Source organism: Tubulanus polymorphus, chromosome 9, assembly GCF_964204645.1.
Source record: "Tubulanus polymorphus chromosome 9, tnTubPoly1.2, whole genome shotgun sequence".
Lineage (NCBI taxonomy): Eukaryota > Metazoa > Nemertea > Palaeonemertea > Tubulaniformes > Tubulanidae > Tubulanus > Tubulanus polymorphus.
Window position 1 is genome coordinate 7,770,323 of NC_134033.1, and position 13,271 is coordinate 7,783,593.

General features: G+C 38.6%; 1 protein-coding gene across 3 annotated transcripts in view; it reads right to left on the reverse strand.

Moving 5' to 3' along the window:
- LOC141911072 (unhealthy ribosome biogenesis protein 2 homolog) overlaps window positions 1–13,271 on the reverse strand; it is a 129,813-nt gene that overhangs the window by 16,550 nt on the left and 99,992 nt on the right. For all 3 annotated transcript variants that reach the window (XM_074802035.1, XM_074802036.1, XM_074802034.1), the window contains 2 exons: window positions 8,809–9,127; window positions 8,130–8,503 (listed from right to left, as the gene is read on the reverse strand). In XM_074802035.1, coding sequence (XP_074658136.1) covers window positions 8,130–8,503; window positions 8,809–9,127 — 693 coding nt within the window. The remainder of the gene's footprint in view (window positions 1–8,129; window positions 8,504–8,808; window positions 9,128–13,271) is intronic.

Sequence of the window (13,271 nt, forward strand, 5' to 3'; positions counted from 1 at the left end):
CATTACGGTTCATAGTCAAGTTGACAAAGCACATTTATTCCTTAATTGGTTGAAAGCGAAGTATCACTTGCAAGTGCATAACGACCCTGCGCTGCCGGTTTTTCCAAATAGATGTCCCCACAGTATAAATTTACCCCGAATTAATCCAGCTGATGTTCGCAAAGTTATTCTTAATCTTGATGCCAACAAAGTATGCGGCTATGACCTAATGAAAAACAAAATGCTAAAACTGTGCATCGATAGTCTATCCCCTCTACTAGCGTGACATTTTAATAAACTTATTAATAAAAGCTCTTTCCCTGAGTGTTAGAAACTTGGAACAGTAACTGTCATCTACAAGAAAGGCTCAGGCTGTAAATCTAACCCGGTACTGACCTTCTATAACGCTTCTACCCTCATTATCTAAAGTATTTGAAAGAATCGTGAACAACAATATTCGCCATCATTTATTTAGCAACGACCTCATCTACGCGAACCAATCTGGTTTCCTTGCAGATCACTAAACAACAGACCAGCTATTGGCTATTACTACATCTTATTAATTAGATAACTTGAATCGGAACAAATATATTTGTTCCGTCTTCTTGGATATTTCTGCTGTGTTCAACACTCTTCCTCATTATCTTCTAATCCACGAGCTAAAATCCTATGGTATTACTGGAAATGAGCTGTCTTTGATTTCAAGCTACCTCTCTTTACATCTCCATTGACTCAAATAACCCAGGCGCTGGCAACTCTATACCGCAATTGAATCTAAATAAGATTTTTAAGTGGTAGCAAACCTGGTGCCTATCTTTTAAACCTTCGAAAAGCGTAGATATGATTTTCAGTAAAAAAGGCCCTAAAAAGTTTGTTGCGCTAACGTTGAGTAAAAAACCCACAAACATTTAGGATTCATCTTTGACAATCTGTCATTTAATGATCATGCAGTCCCTCGCAGACAAGGTGCAAAAATTAATAAATCCGCTGAAGCATTTATCCTGGTTTCTCAATAAGATTTATTCATTACTTTCATTAGCCCCCGACTATGGAGATATTTTGTATAACATTGCAAGTAAAGACTCTCTCGCGAAACTGGACTGAGTCCACTGCCCAGCAACCCTTTGCGTTTGAGGGGTATCCATGGCTCGAACGCAAAGTCATTTCTTGTCTCAACTGGAAAACACTCGATATTCATAGGAAAGAACGACTTCAAACATTTATGTACCGATTCTCATCTGAAAATATTCCCACTTATGTTTCTACTATCTTTAATACACACAAATCCGTTCGACCTAACTTCACCAGAAATCCTTGACCCTTGACCATACCAGCCAGCACTTGTGCGAAAATTCGCTCGTCCCCCCCTCCTTTTTACTCATGTACACATGGAATAACACCAATAATAATCTTCGCTAAAATAAACTAGCTAACCTGTATTAATGCCCAGCGAGAGAGTTTGAGTCCCATTTATTGGTATCATACCACTAAATCTGCCTTCACATTCAATTTGCTTGTGCCTTTTTTTTACATTTTTGGCGAAATTTGACCTTTTACGATAAAACTTATGGAGCAACAATACTGTCTCTTTTAGAATAGTGCCCATTTGAGCAAAGGAAAGTGCCTTAGATTGCCTTTTTTGATTTTCCGCAATTGATTTTCATTCAAATTTTGCTTTAGGCCTAGTACAGAAAGGCAATCGTTTTTTGGCACACAAATTGTGTGCCCTTTTATTTAATTGTTTCCCGAAAAAAAAATTTTTCAAGGGCATTAAAAAACCGGGACTACCGCACGTGCTGCATGTGCGACAGTCTGGATCCGCGCCTGCATTTGACAATAAAATAACTAATCACATTTCCAATCTCACTGAAACCAATAAGATAAACTGCTTAGTAAACAGCAACATCTTTCTTTTTGACCTTCAAAATTTATTCCCAGTAACTACCAATAATTCCAACTTCTACATATGTACAGTATCTGCTCTGTTAGCCATTTCTTGTAAACACAACCTGCATGTAATATATCTAGATTTATGTCTGGTTTATGCCGAATTTGTAATTTGTAAATGTTTAATTCTATCTTTTTGCCTATAATGTACTTGTACCCTGGCAATGGTATCTATATCATAATGTCTATCAATATTCAGAATAAACATCTTATATAACTTGAAAAAAAAAATTCTGATTTCTGACTGTCGTACAGTTGTGCAAATTTCTTTCTAGTCATTAATTGGGGACTGACTTTCACGAGTTGCCAACTGTTGATATGTATGCTTAGTTTAATTTCATTCTCTGAATTGTAAGGAATCCAGTTAATGATTACATAATTAGTGGGACATTAAACCGCACAAATATTGTTTGTGTTAAAAACACGACAACACGATACTGGGTAAAGCGCATGTCATGGTCTGTATTGTGAAATTAGAAACAGTCATTGGTGACATAGCACTGATTCGATAAATCCATGGCTGGCCATATTGAGTCGAAAAATGTATAGGCTACTGGCTTAAAAAAATGTTGGTCAGCAAAATATTGGTTACATCCGGCCCTAGCCAAAATGATAGAACATGTCATAACATAACACAAAACTCATCCAAAACGAAAATTTCGGCACTTTTTCACCTACAAGGTTTGCATGAACAACGCACAACTGTAAGGGTTATCTCGACTGGATGCCGATCATAAAAACGTACACATCAAAACGTTGCACAGAGAGCATGCCAGCATATATAAGTGTCACAGACCGAGGCCAGCTGATGAATGATTCAATATTAGATAACTACAGCAGCGGCAAATAAGCATAGTGATATTTCACATAGTGTCAATCTACGACAAACAACGTATAAATATGATCACTGGTGTGGTGATCAACGTATGGAAAAGATCTTGGAGTTTTTGTTAAGTTTTTTTTTCCGGAGTGGTATTTACAATGCAAATCTACCTGCCAAGTGCGTAAGGTGGCATGGCATTTCAAAGTGAAAACTTATCTTAGAATATAGCCAACCGCTTAAATTTTGCAGACCAATCAATCCTGATTTTCAACAGACACTAGCGATAGTGTGATGAGAACTAGGGGACACCACACCCACTTGGGAAGTGGTTTGAAATGCTCAACAAACAGAAAATATCAATATTTAGTCACACCAGATGAACATGTTATGAAAGCAATGACCCCAAAACTCACCACACTCAAAGAACATGTCACTAGCTACCAAAATGCAATTAATTGTGGTTACAAAATATGCCTAGGTACCAATTTAACATGAAAATACTCAGTTATTCAGCTATTTAACGCCCCCTGGTGAGTAGATCAATACAATGACAGTGATATTATTTATCATATATCAAGACAATAAGTCAAAACCTTTCGATATTGTCTTCCAGAACCTTTTTCTATCCAAGATGGATGCGATTGTGTAACCCTTGACTGCTCAAAGAATCTGACCGAAATGTTTAAAGGGGTCATGAAGAGGTTTTTGAGATATGGCTAAAAGTATTTTCTATCACTAATTATAACCTATTTATTGATTTATTGGTCAAGAAATTAATTTTGGATTCTTCATTTACTGTTAAAACGAGACTTTTGATTCGTTTGGAATTGTGACGAGACGAGATAAATCGTCATGGTGGGTGCACTGCAGTTTGCCGTGACGTGTTATATTGTCATCCATTCAATGTCCTTTTATAGCGTCATGAATTACCTAGCAGAGGCGAGAAACCAGCTAACAATTGTCTGGCAGTATGGAGAGACTAAGATATCATTTATGAGGGTAACTCAAGTCTGGTGCACACTTCAGAAAAAAATCTTCAGAAAGCATTGAATTTAAGCTTCTTTTTCGGCCAATATTTAGAGAGAATATAATGACTAAAATCATTCTATATCATTTTTACAATAAAAACTTTATTCTTTTAGATTTTGATTTGATTTTTCACACTTTTCACTGGCAATGGGGACAAGAAAAAAATGAGAATCTCTTCATAGTGTCGTGATTGATTTGATGCTTATTAAACTTTTGTATACGCTTGCGACCATCTCTAAAGTGATATTGAGATGGCAAATTTGCCAGCAGATTGGTCAATATTTCAATGTCAAATGCCTTGTTTCACATGTATTGTGAAATACCACGTACCCCTCCGTCTGTTTTTTTTCCATATTATATATACCTTAGATCTCTTAAACAATTTGAGCACTTATGTCTAGTATTGTGGTTTTTGTTGATTGTGTAATTGTCTTTTTATGTTCATTGTGTAATTTGTCATATATCATGTAGTACATGTTTTCTAGATAAGATGAGATTCCGAGTAATTAGGTTTTAAATGATTTTGTAACGTTGTTGCGCTTTATAGTCAACAAGTATTGTTACGTTCGAGATACGTTTTTTTAATGATTTTGTAACGTTGTTGGGCTTTATAGTCAACAAGTATTGTTACGTTAGAGATATGGTCTTTTTTTAAATTTTGTAACGTTGCCAGTGACGAGTTATCTCGTCATGTGGTTTTTTATACTAAAATAGATCAGTGTATTAATTTATCAATGTACAAATAGTGCTGGCAGCATATCAATTGTATAATGTCAAAAATTAGCGTTGGCAATGGCGACCAGACCCTAAACCGCTAGGTGGCAGCAAACGTGTTAAAGTGCAAAATAGTACATCAGATTCAAATCAAACATCCGGGCTGGGTTTCATAGATGTGGAGAAAAATAGTCCCTGGGAACATTTTGAAATTTGTCAGTTATAACCATGGTTTCTCATGGTTACTATGGTGGTTGTTACCCAGATTAAGGATTTACCCCTAGGGATAACTTTGATACTCAGTCTATGTAACCGGGCCCCGAAGTTTAGGAAGCCAACAGTTGTTATTAATAGACAATTGAAATTATTCCATTTAATTTGGACCAGATGCCTCAGAACAACGGAATTTGTTACTATCGAGCACAGCATATTTCTACGTTGTGGAGCAGCGAGCATTCATCATCATTTAAAAGTCTTCTATCTTATTTGTTAAAACCACGAGTAGGGGATGACTGATAGAGATATCGCAGATATTTCTGCGGGCAGTGATAGTTTTATCCAGTACTGGACCATAAAATCATCCTGAAATCGTAAACTTGTTCGCGTAGTATCCAGCCAAGCCTGCACCGTCCTGTGTAATGTGTGCTGCATACATACATAGCCAGCCAGTATGTTGTACACACTATAGTGATGTGGGTCACTGGGGAAAGCCAGGACTATATGCGCAGTGGAAATGGCGTATCTCTAACTACATATTGAATTCGCGGATATAGCGTTACTTGGCATAATAAAAGGCTCTCAGATAATGAAAATATAAGTTTTGTGTATCCAAGTTTATATGGGCCGTCATATTTGGGAGAATCCTTCACTGAAGCGCAAAGCTAGTTGACACATAGGCTGGATGACTTTCCTCTTAGTTTTCTTACTGTCCATTATGTTAAGCCTCGAAATCTGTGGTCTTGGCCACTAAAATTTGTCGCTGCCTTTGTGGGAACAGTTCATAGCTAGCTACACACAGCCAAGGCATTTCAAAAGACAGTAAAATTAGCGCAATATTCGACGAAAATGAGCATTGTATTATAACGCCTTAGAGTGTGCTGCAGGAGATGTGTTCTCAGAATGATGTCATCAATATCACCACGTAGACGCAAGCGTCCCGTTGATAGGGCCATTGCTACAGGCTTTCTCGAATTTGGATAATATTTAAAAAATTTTTCACAAGACTTCTATAGATGCACACGGTAAATGTTTTACACAAAAAAAATTAGATTTAAAGATTTTTACAAAACCTCCTCATGACTCCCTTTAACTCTTTTAATGCGGGTGGTGTGCTAAGCACGCTACGCCCAGACAGTTCAAGAGGGCGGGGGATGTGCTAAGCACACAAAAGTTCTTTATAAGCTATGTAGATGGCATACATATCAAGCGCTGCACTCCATATTACTGGCTGCCTTTAGCAACACTACACACGTGTTTGTGTATAGATTGGTGGCACCTGCTAGGAATAATAACAGCGAGTTGCTTAGTACTAGCTGGGTGGTGATGTATGTGCACGTACTCTATCAAGTTCAAGTCAAGTATCAGGCTTTCAGAATAACAACTAACAATAACTCCCAGATAGTAACCGCAGATAGTAATGATTTATATCGCAGTTGTTTTGAAATAGAAAGCAATGTGATCTTCCCCCAGTTACTGGTGGTTTGGTTTCAGTAACACAAACAAGATCATAAATTTCATCACGATCATACTGAATAGCTCATTTGCTGTTTACTTCCATGCACTACAAGTAAGTTTTATTTTGTAGTAAATAGTCAAGGCTTTCATATGATGTATGATCTGATGAGGTCCCCAAAGGGCCACCAAAATCGTGCCCTTTTGGCCCCAAAAATTCATCCAAACCTACTTGGATTTGAAGTGAGCGCTCAGATGTGTCATCTCGAAACACTCGAGAAATTGAAATAGAAGGATGTTGATTTCTGTTTGGTATTTCGAAGACTATGTGAGTAATTTATCAAAAGGTATTGGGTTCGAATCCCACTTTAACTGTTTTAGTGCAGCATACAAAAAAAGTGCCGGGGCGGATTCGGGCGGCTTGAGTAATAGGCAGGGCAGATACCAGCAGCTTGAGTGCTAATGGGTTAAAAACACCTTGACTAAATTAAAATTTGAGGTCAGCCCCTCTTAAATTCCCCAAGAATATTTCAGACAAATAAATTACCCATGGGCAAAGTGTGGCTTACCTTGAAAGCTAGAGGTTGTTTGGAGTAAGGGCATTGCTTGAAAAATCTTTTTAATTCAAAGTTCTAGAAGTTTAAATTGTATTATATTTTTCTTAAGGAATTATTTTGTAGTCAAATAAGACAAAAGATAAACATCTGTTTATGGTCTATGTCCAAAATATTGTAGGGTACAGGTAGGCGTGGCAGGGAAACTATTTTATATTTTCAAAAAAATATTTTTCACAATATTTCTTCAATATTCAGACCTCGACCTATACATGTAGTTTGCTGCTAAGTATTTTCAGGTCACAAGAAATTACAATTTATTACAAATTCTATCAAACAGAAAACACAGCGCTAATCTTCTGCTACAACGATTATTCAGCCAGTTATCATATCAAACGTGCAAGCGCTAAGCAGCGTTACAGCATCACCATATAGTAGTCTGAATGAGCGTGTGTTAGTGTGTGCAACAGTCTAATGTTTAGCACTCCCACGCACGTGGAGGCCTTGTGTAGTGAAGGCCTTGTTCGCTTCACTTCAATCTCAATTAACGCAATCCCCGGGTATTAAAACAAACAATACCTATGGCGATATGTAAAACAAGGTGCCTACTATGGGCACTGTTAGATTCAGAGCAGAAATTAGTGAATAGAAGGAGTTAATCATATCCACCATACTAGATAGACCATACATTGGTTTAGTAAGGTGCTCTATCAGCTTATACTTGACATAAAAGGAAATGCATGATGTAAAAGTATAAGGTAATTAGATTTTAAATGACAAACAGTTGTTTATACAAAGTAGAGAAGGTAAATACGTAACCCATTTTAAGTGGGCCTAATAGATTTGGAAATGAAATACATATAATCATTATAAATTATAAGCTGCCTAATAAATTATAAGGTTTAGTTAAATCACAAGCATCTCATATGTCATATTGATATTTTTGTTGCTGAAGCTGAAATCAAATCTAGCTGTATTGGGAGATGAGAAAGTATTCTAAGTTCCATACAAACTCTGTCCAGATTTTCAGGATTCAGAGCCAAGACCTAAGGCTAAAAAAATGATACCTTGTCTCTCCACTCATTGTTCAGCTTAATAGTTGACACAGCCGGCCACATATCTACCTTGTTCATTACTTTTTTTAAACTATGATCAATGAGATTTTACTATTTCAAACCCGGCAGTTTAGAAATGAACTGATAAAGTTTATAACATTTTACAACTAAAGTCTATCCCAGTAGATATGACCGCGGCGCATCAAGGAGTTGTTACACTAACATATCGGGAACCCTGTTGTTTCTATCACTCAGTCTTACGAGTAATTGAGGTCAAGCGACTACTGAACTCTTACAAATGTATGCTTAAGTAGTGAACATCTAAGGGCAGCAAGCTAGAACCTTCATATATCTTACCATGTTTTCATGGATACCATTAACAACTGATGTAAACAAATCAGTGTCACAACAATTAACAGTGGTTGCCATTGTTTCTTCAACTTGACGCTTTAGGGACTTCAGAGCAGATGGACATAAATCGTAACGTGAAGATGGTGTTTTATTTTTCACATTTTTCTCTGTATCACCATCAGTATGCTTGAATTTTTTCACCAATGGCTGACCATCAGTGGACATTTCGGATTGCAGTTTCCGCTTCAGTGAAAGAAATTCATCATCAAGATCAACATTGACGATGTATGGGTTAGATGACATCAGTGACAACCAGCCATCAGTCATCGGAGCCTCTTCAATTTTACTGGAATATTTTTGTACACCAGCAACAGGTGAATCTACAAAAATAATCGTTCATTCATTCTCGAATTCACTGTGATTGACCGAATAATCATAAGCAAAATTTGGGCTTAACAACCACATATTTTGAACAGGTTACTTTTCAATTTTCAGAAAAGGCTGAAATTTTTAATCCAGTAAATATGGTGGTTAAAAGCATGTTTCAGTCAGTAAAAATAGCGGAATTCACACATCAATTTCAGAAGTGTTCAAACAGTTAAATTCATTTGCGGCATAATTGCGGTGTAGTCTGAGTAATCAATAAGTGTTCATGGTAATCCTCGAAATCCTATAATGTACATACCTATAGAAATATAACGTAGATGTAACTGGGCTTTAAATCCTGACAACTTCTTCCATGTAAAATGAAAAATATCGTCAGGAACTTTTGTTAGTATGGCTTTCGCTTCTGGTGCGTTGGAACTGAGCGTTTTGACTAGAGTCATAATGTACGACAGGTATGCCTGATAAACTAGCAATGGTACTGATCCCACCGTCGTCAAACAATCGAATGCCTGCTTCGTGATCATATTGACATGCTGCAGCCATAGACCATTGCTGGAATCATGGTTATCCATGTCCGCATCTGCATTCTCTTCATTATCAGAACTACCATTTTTTCCCTGCGTGAAATTTAAAAAGAGATGTTATAGATAGTGATCAAGGTTTTTCAGAAGTAGCAGTTAGTCTTACATGTACAGGACTCATCAATCCAGGGTTCATGTGGAGCAATCATATTGGGAGCATTCAGTCAGTTTCACATACTATTCAAGAGCCAGTTGCTTGAAAGTTGGTTACTTAACCAGTTGATATTTGACATAGTGAGAGTTAAAAGTTCATTGTCACTATGGTATTTATCCACTGGTTAACTTTAACCAACCTTTGAGAGACTGGTCCCTGGTCTCTCATCAATCCAGGGTTCATGTATTTGAATAAGTGGTAAGTCAGTCCTTAACATACTGGTCTCATCAATCCAGGGTTCAAAGTTTTTTAGTTCAAATCTTTACGTATTGGCCCCACTCCACGCGGTTCGCCACCGCGCGGGATTTACGCAAAGCAGCAGAAACAAACATGGCCACCTTTTGAATTTTCAATGTTAGAAATTGTGCATGAATTTCAATTATTTCAGCTGTTAGGGTTTCAAGGCACAATATAACTGGATGATGTGATATGGCGATGTTAATAAATGATAATGCCGCAGTGAAGCCAGTCACAAACTGTCCCGATTGAGTGTACAGCGGTCAAAAACATATTAATTTGCGGAGTTACGTAACTATTTGCAGTAAAGTGCAGACGAAACATGAAGCCTTAATGGCCGTTTACAAAAACATTCTAGCAATCACAATTGAAAGATAATAATCATATACACTTTAAGTTAAAATTATGGCCATTTCCAAAATTATAGCAAAATTATATTATAATTTGAAGTCAGTGCGGAACCTTTGGTTTTGAACAATAATGAGGGGTGGCAGGAAGTAGTTCAATTCAAGTCCTGATTTACCACATGTTACTTCCGAGTTGTTGAAAATCTCGCGAGAATGGCGCAATATTGAAACTGGCAATAAATGCCAAGTATCGTACATATTTTTTTTTTTACATATTCATAACTTATCCGCTATAAAGTGCCGATTCATTTGAGTTTAGACCATGTGAATCTAGCCGGATAAAGAGCTTTAATTCGCTATCGTTTTTCGCTACCGCTCCGCCGGTCATTAAACAGTTTGACGTTAAAGCGTTGTCCGTTGTTAGTCCTTTTGTCGCTCAGTCTCCGACAAAAGTTAAAGCTCTATCTTGACGTCACCTGAAAACAGTAACGCCGTCGAATGATGTCCACCGAAAACATGGAATACACAGACCAGAGTCGCGAGAAGCTGTTCGATTCTAGGAAGTCATTAGCGGGTTGGTTGACCCGAAATATTGAAAAGGGTCAAAGCAAAGTCGAAATTCTCAAGAGCCAGAGTGCTCTTAGTTTAGTGAAAGGAAACCGTTTTAAAATCGTTTGAAAGTCTGAAAACGGTACACACTCAGATCATCTCTCTGCCCGACGAGGATGTTCTCGATGCTGAGTTGTGGTTCGAACCGTACTCCGAGAAGGTTCTGGACATCGTCGATAAAATAGACTGTAAAATCAGGTCTCTAGATCTCATGGATTCCGACGCGGGTTCAGTCAGGTCGTGTAAGTCTGATACGCGACGTAAACACGTGGGTATGGCTGAAACCACTGTCGAAGAATTACCAGCCGAACAACCGGGCAGTCGCACTGACGACACGAAACGCTGGGTGTATCAGCAACCTATCGTACCGCCGCTGAACCGAGATAAAGCCATCGATGCTTGGATCGACCAGCTGATTCCTGGCCGTGAGACAGCACCCAGAGATGAAACGGGCGGAGAAGCTAATTTCACACGTGCGTTGGAGCGTTTGAGCGTCGATCGAGATTTGCCACCAGTAGAGTTCCCGATAATCGATGGGTCAGCATTTGCTTGGCCTAAATTCGTTGAACAGTTTCACGTTCAAGTCCATCAGCGCGTTGGTATAACTGACAGCCGACGAATGGACATTCTGTTATCGAAAACAAAAGGTGAGGCGAGGAAACTTATTTATGGTCTCGGGTATTCAGGTCGCAACTATGCGCAAGCCCTGCAAGAATTAAAACGCGTCTTCGGGCATAAGGTTCTTGTAGACACTATATCAACAGTGTGGCTGCGGGACCGGTTGTACAATCTAGTACTTTCGCACTCCGAGATTTCTACACAAGCATTCAAGATTGTTTGACGACACTGGCGCAGTTAAATTACACTAACGAACTCACAAGTTGTGAGTTATTACAGAGAGTCGCCAGGAGACTTCCATTCGAGAAACGACATAAATGGAATGAACATGTTAAAAATGTAGCGTGTTTAAGAGAAACAAATTTATATGACTTGAATCTGTGGTTACAGGATAGAGTGGATGCTGAATGCGAGCCATACGCGGTCAGTGTACTTTCTGTTACGAAACAAACCCATCAACAGGGTGTGGTCAAATCATCAATTATCAATAACACAGTTTTGAAACAGCAAACTGGTCATTACAATAGAGTTAATCGATTCAGCTGTGCACTCTGTCCTGCTCAACATATTTCTCGTTGCAAGAAATTCATTGGAAAGAATTTCAATGAACGTCTTGCAGTGATTCGTTCGTTTAAATTATGCTTCAATTGTCTTTATCCAGGTCACGTGAAATCTAACTGTCCATCCGCAGTTAGCTGTCACACTTGCAAAAAGAGACACCATACCAGTCTTCATCGAGATAATGAAATGACATTCGATTTACCTTCTGGGTCACCTCAGCAGCCAAAGTCAACTCCCTGCTTCTCCAATGGCAGTGAAGATTTGCTGAATGATTCTGCCGGCAAACAACAGACATTGACTAAGGAGATGTTCAATGATGCTCGTGCTATGTGCCGCAATACTGCGAGCAGCACCCCTAGGAAGGTAAGTGTTCACTTCCAGATCGTTCTGGTTAATATCAAGGGGCAAAATGGACGTTTTATAAGTACTTTCGCACTGTTAGACTCGGCTTCGGAAATAAGCTTAATAGATTCAGGGTTAGCATCCGATCTTGGTCTGAAGGGAAGAGGTGAATTGTTGACTATGAATACGTTAACTTCATGTGAAACTAAGCCATCAAAAATTGTTAGCTTGTCACTGCATTCATTGTTCTCTGATGATGAGATTCTTATTCGTGAAGCTTATACTTGGCTAGGTAGTTTCAGGTGTCCGATTCAGACAAGCTCTATAACCGGAAAATTCGAACATTTACATGATTTGAATGTTTCGGATATCAATCAAGATGAAGTTAGAATTCTAATTGGCGCTAATGCGCCAAGAGCCCATTTGCAGCTTGAAGTTCGTCAGTCTTCTAATCCCGATGAGCCTGTAGCGATTCGTACCCCTCTGGGATGGTGCATTATGGGTACCATGTATAATGAAAACGTTTCGGGTAATGTTGATAGGAATTGTTTTACATCTACCACAGATATAGATAACATAGCTCTGAATAAACAGATTGAAAAATTCTGGGAGACGGAGACTCTCGGGGTAACGGCTGATAGTGATAAGAAGTCATGGTCTGTCGAAGATCGTCGCGCTATTTCTATTTTAAATGAATCGTGTAGACTCAACCAAGGCAAATACGAGGTAGGTATGCTGTGGCGTAACACTGAATGCCTAATAATTTGCATCAAGCAAAAATCCGTTTCAAAAATCTTAAGAAACGGCTTGCAAATGATCCGATACTCCGTGAAGCTTATTGCAAAACTGTCAGTGGCTACATTGAAAATGGCCATGCCCGTAAGCTTACGGAGGATGACCTGAAGACTACGGGCAAGAAAACCTGGTATTTGCTGCATCACGCGGTTACAAATCCTAACAAACCGAGTAGTGTTTGACGCAGCGGCCTTATGCAACGGTGTTAGTCTTAACAATCAATTGATGACTGGACCAGATCTATTGAATAGCCTTTTCGGGGTCTTACAACGGTTTAGACTCGGGGCTATCGCGCTAGTCGCGGATGTACAGTGTATGTTTCACCAAGTGAAAGTACCCGAGTCTGATTCAAATTCACTATTATTCTTGTGGCAAGCCGATATTCGAGAAGAATCGGACCCAGGCGTCTACAAGATGACCGTACATATTTTTGGTGCAAAAGACTCGCCCTGCGCAGCTAATTATTGTATAAAGAGAGCAGCCAATGATAATGCCGAATCGCACTCCGCTTTGGCAG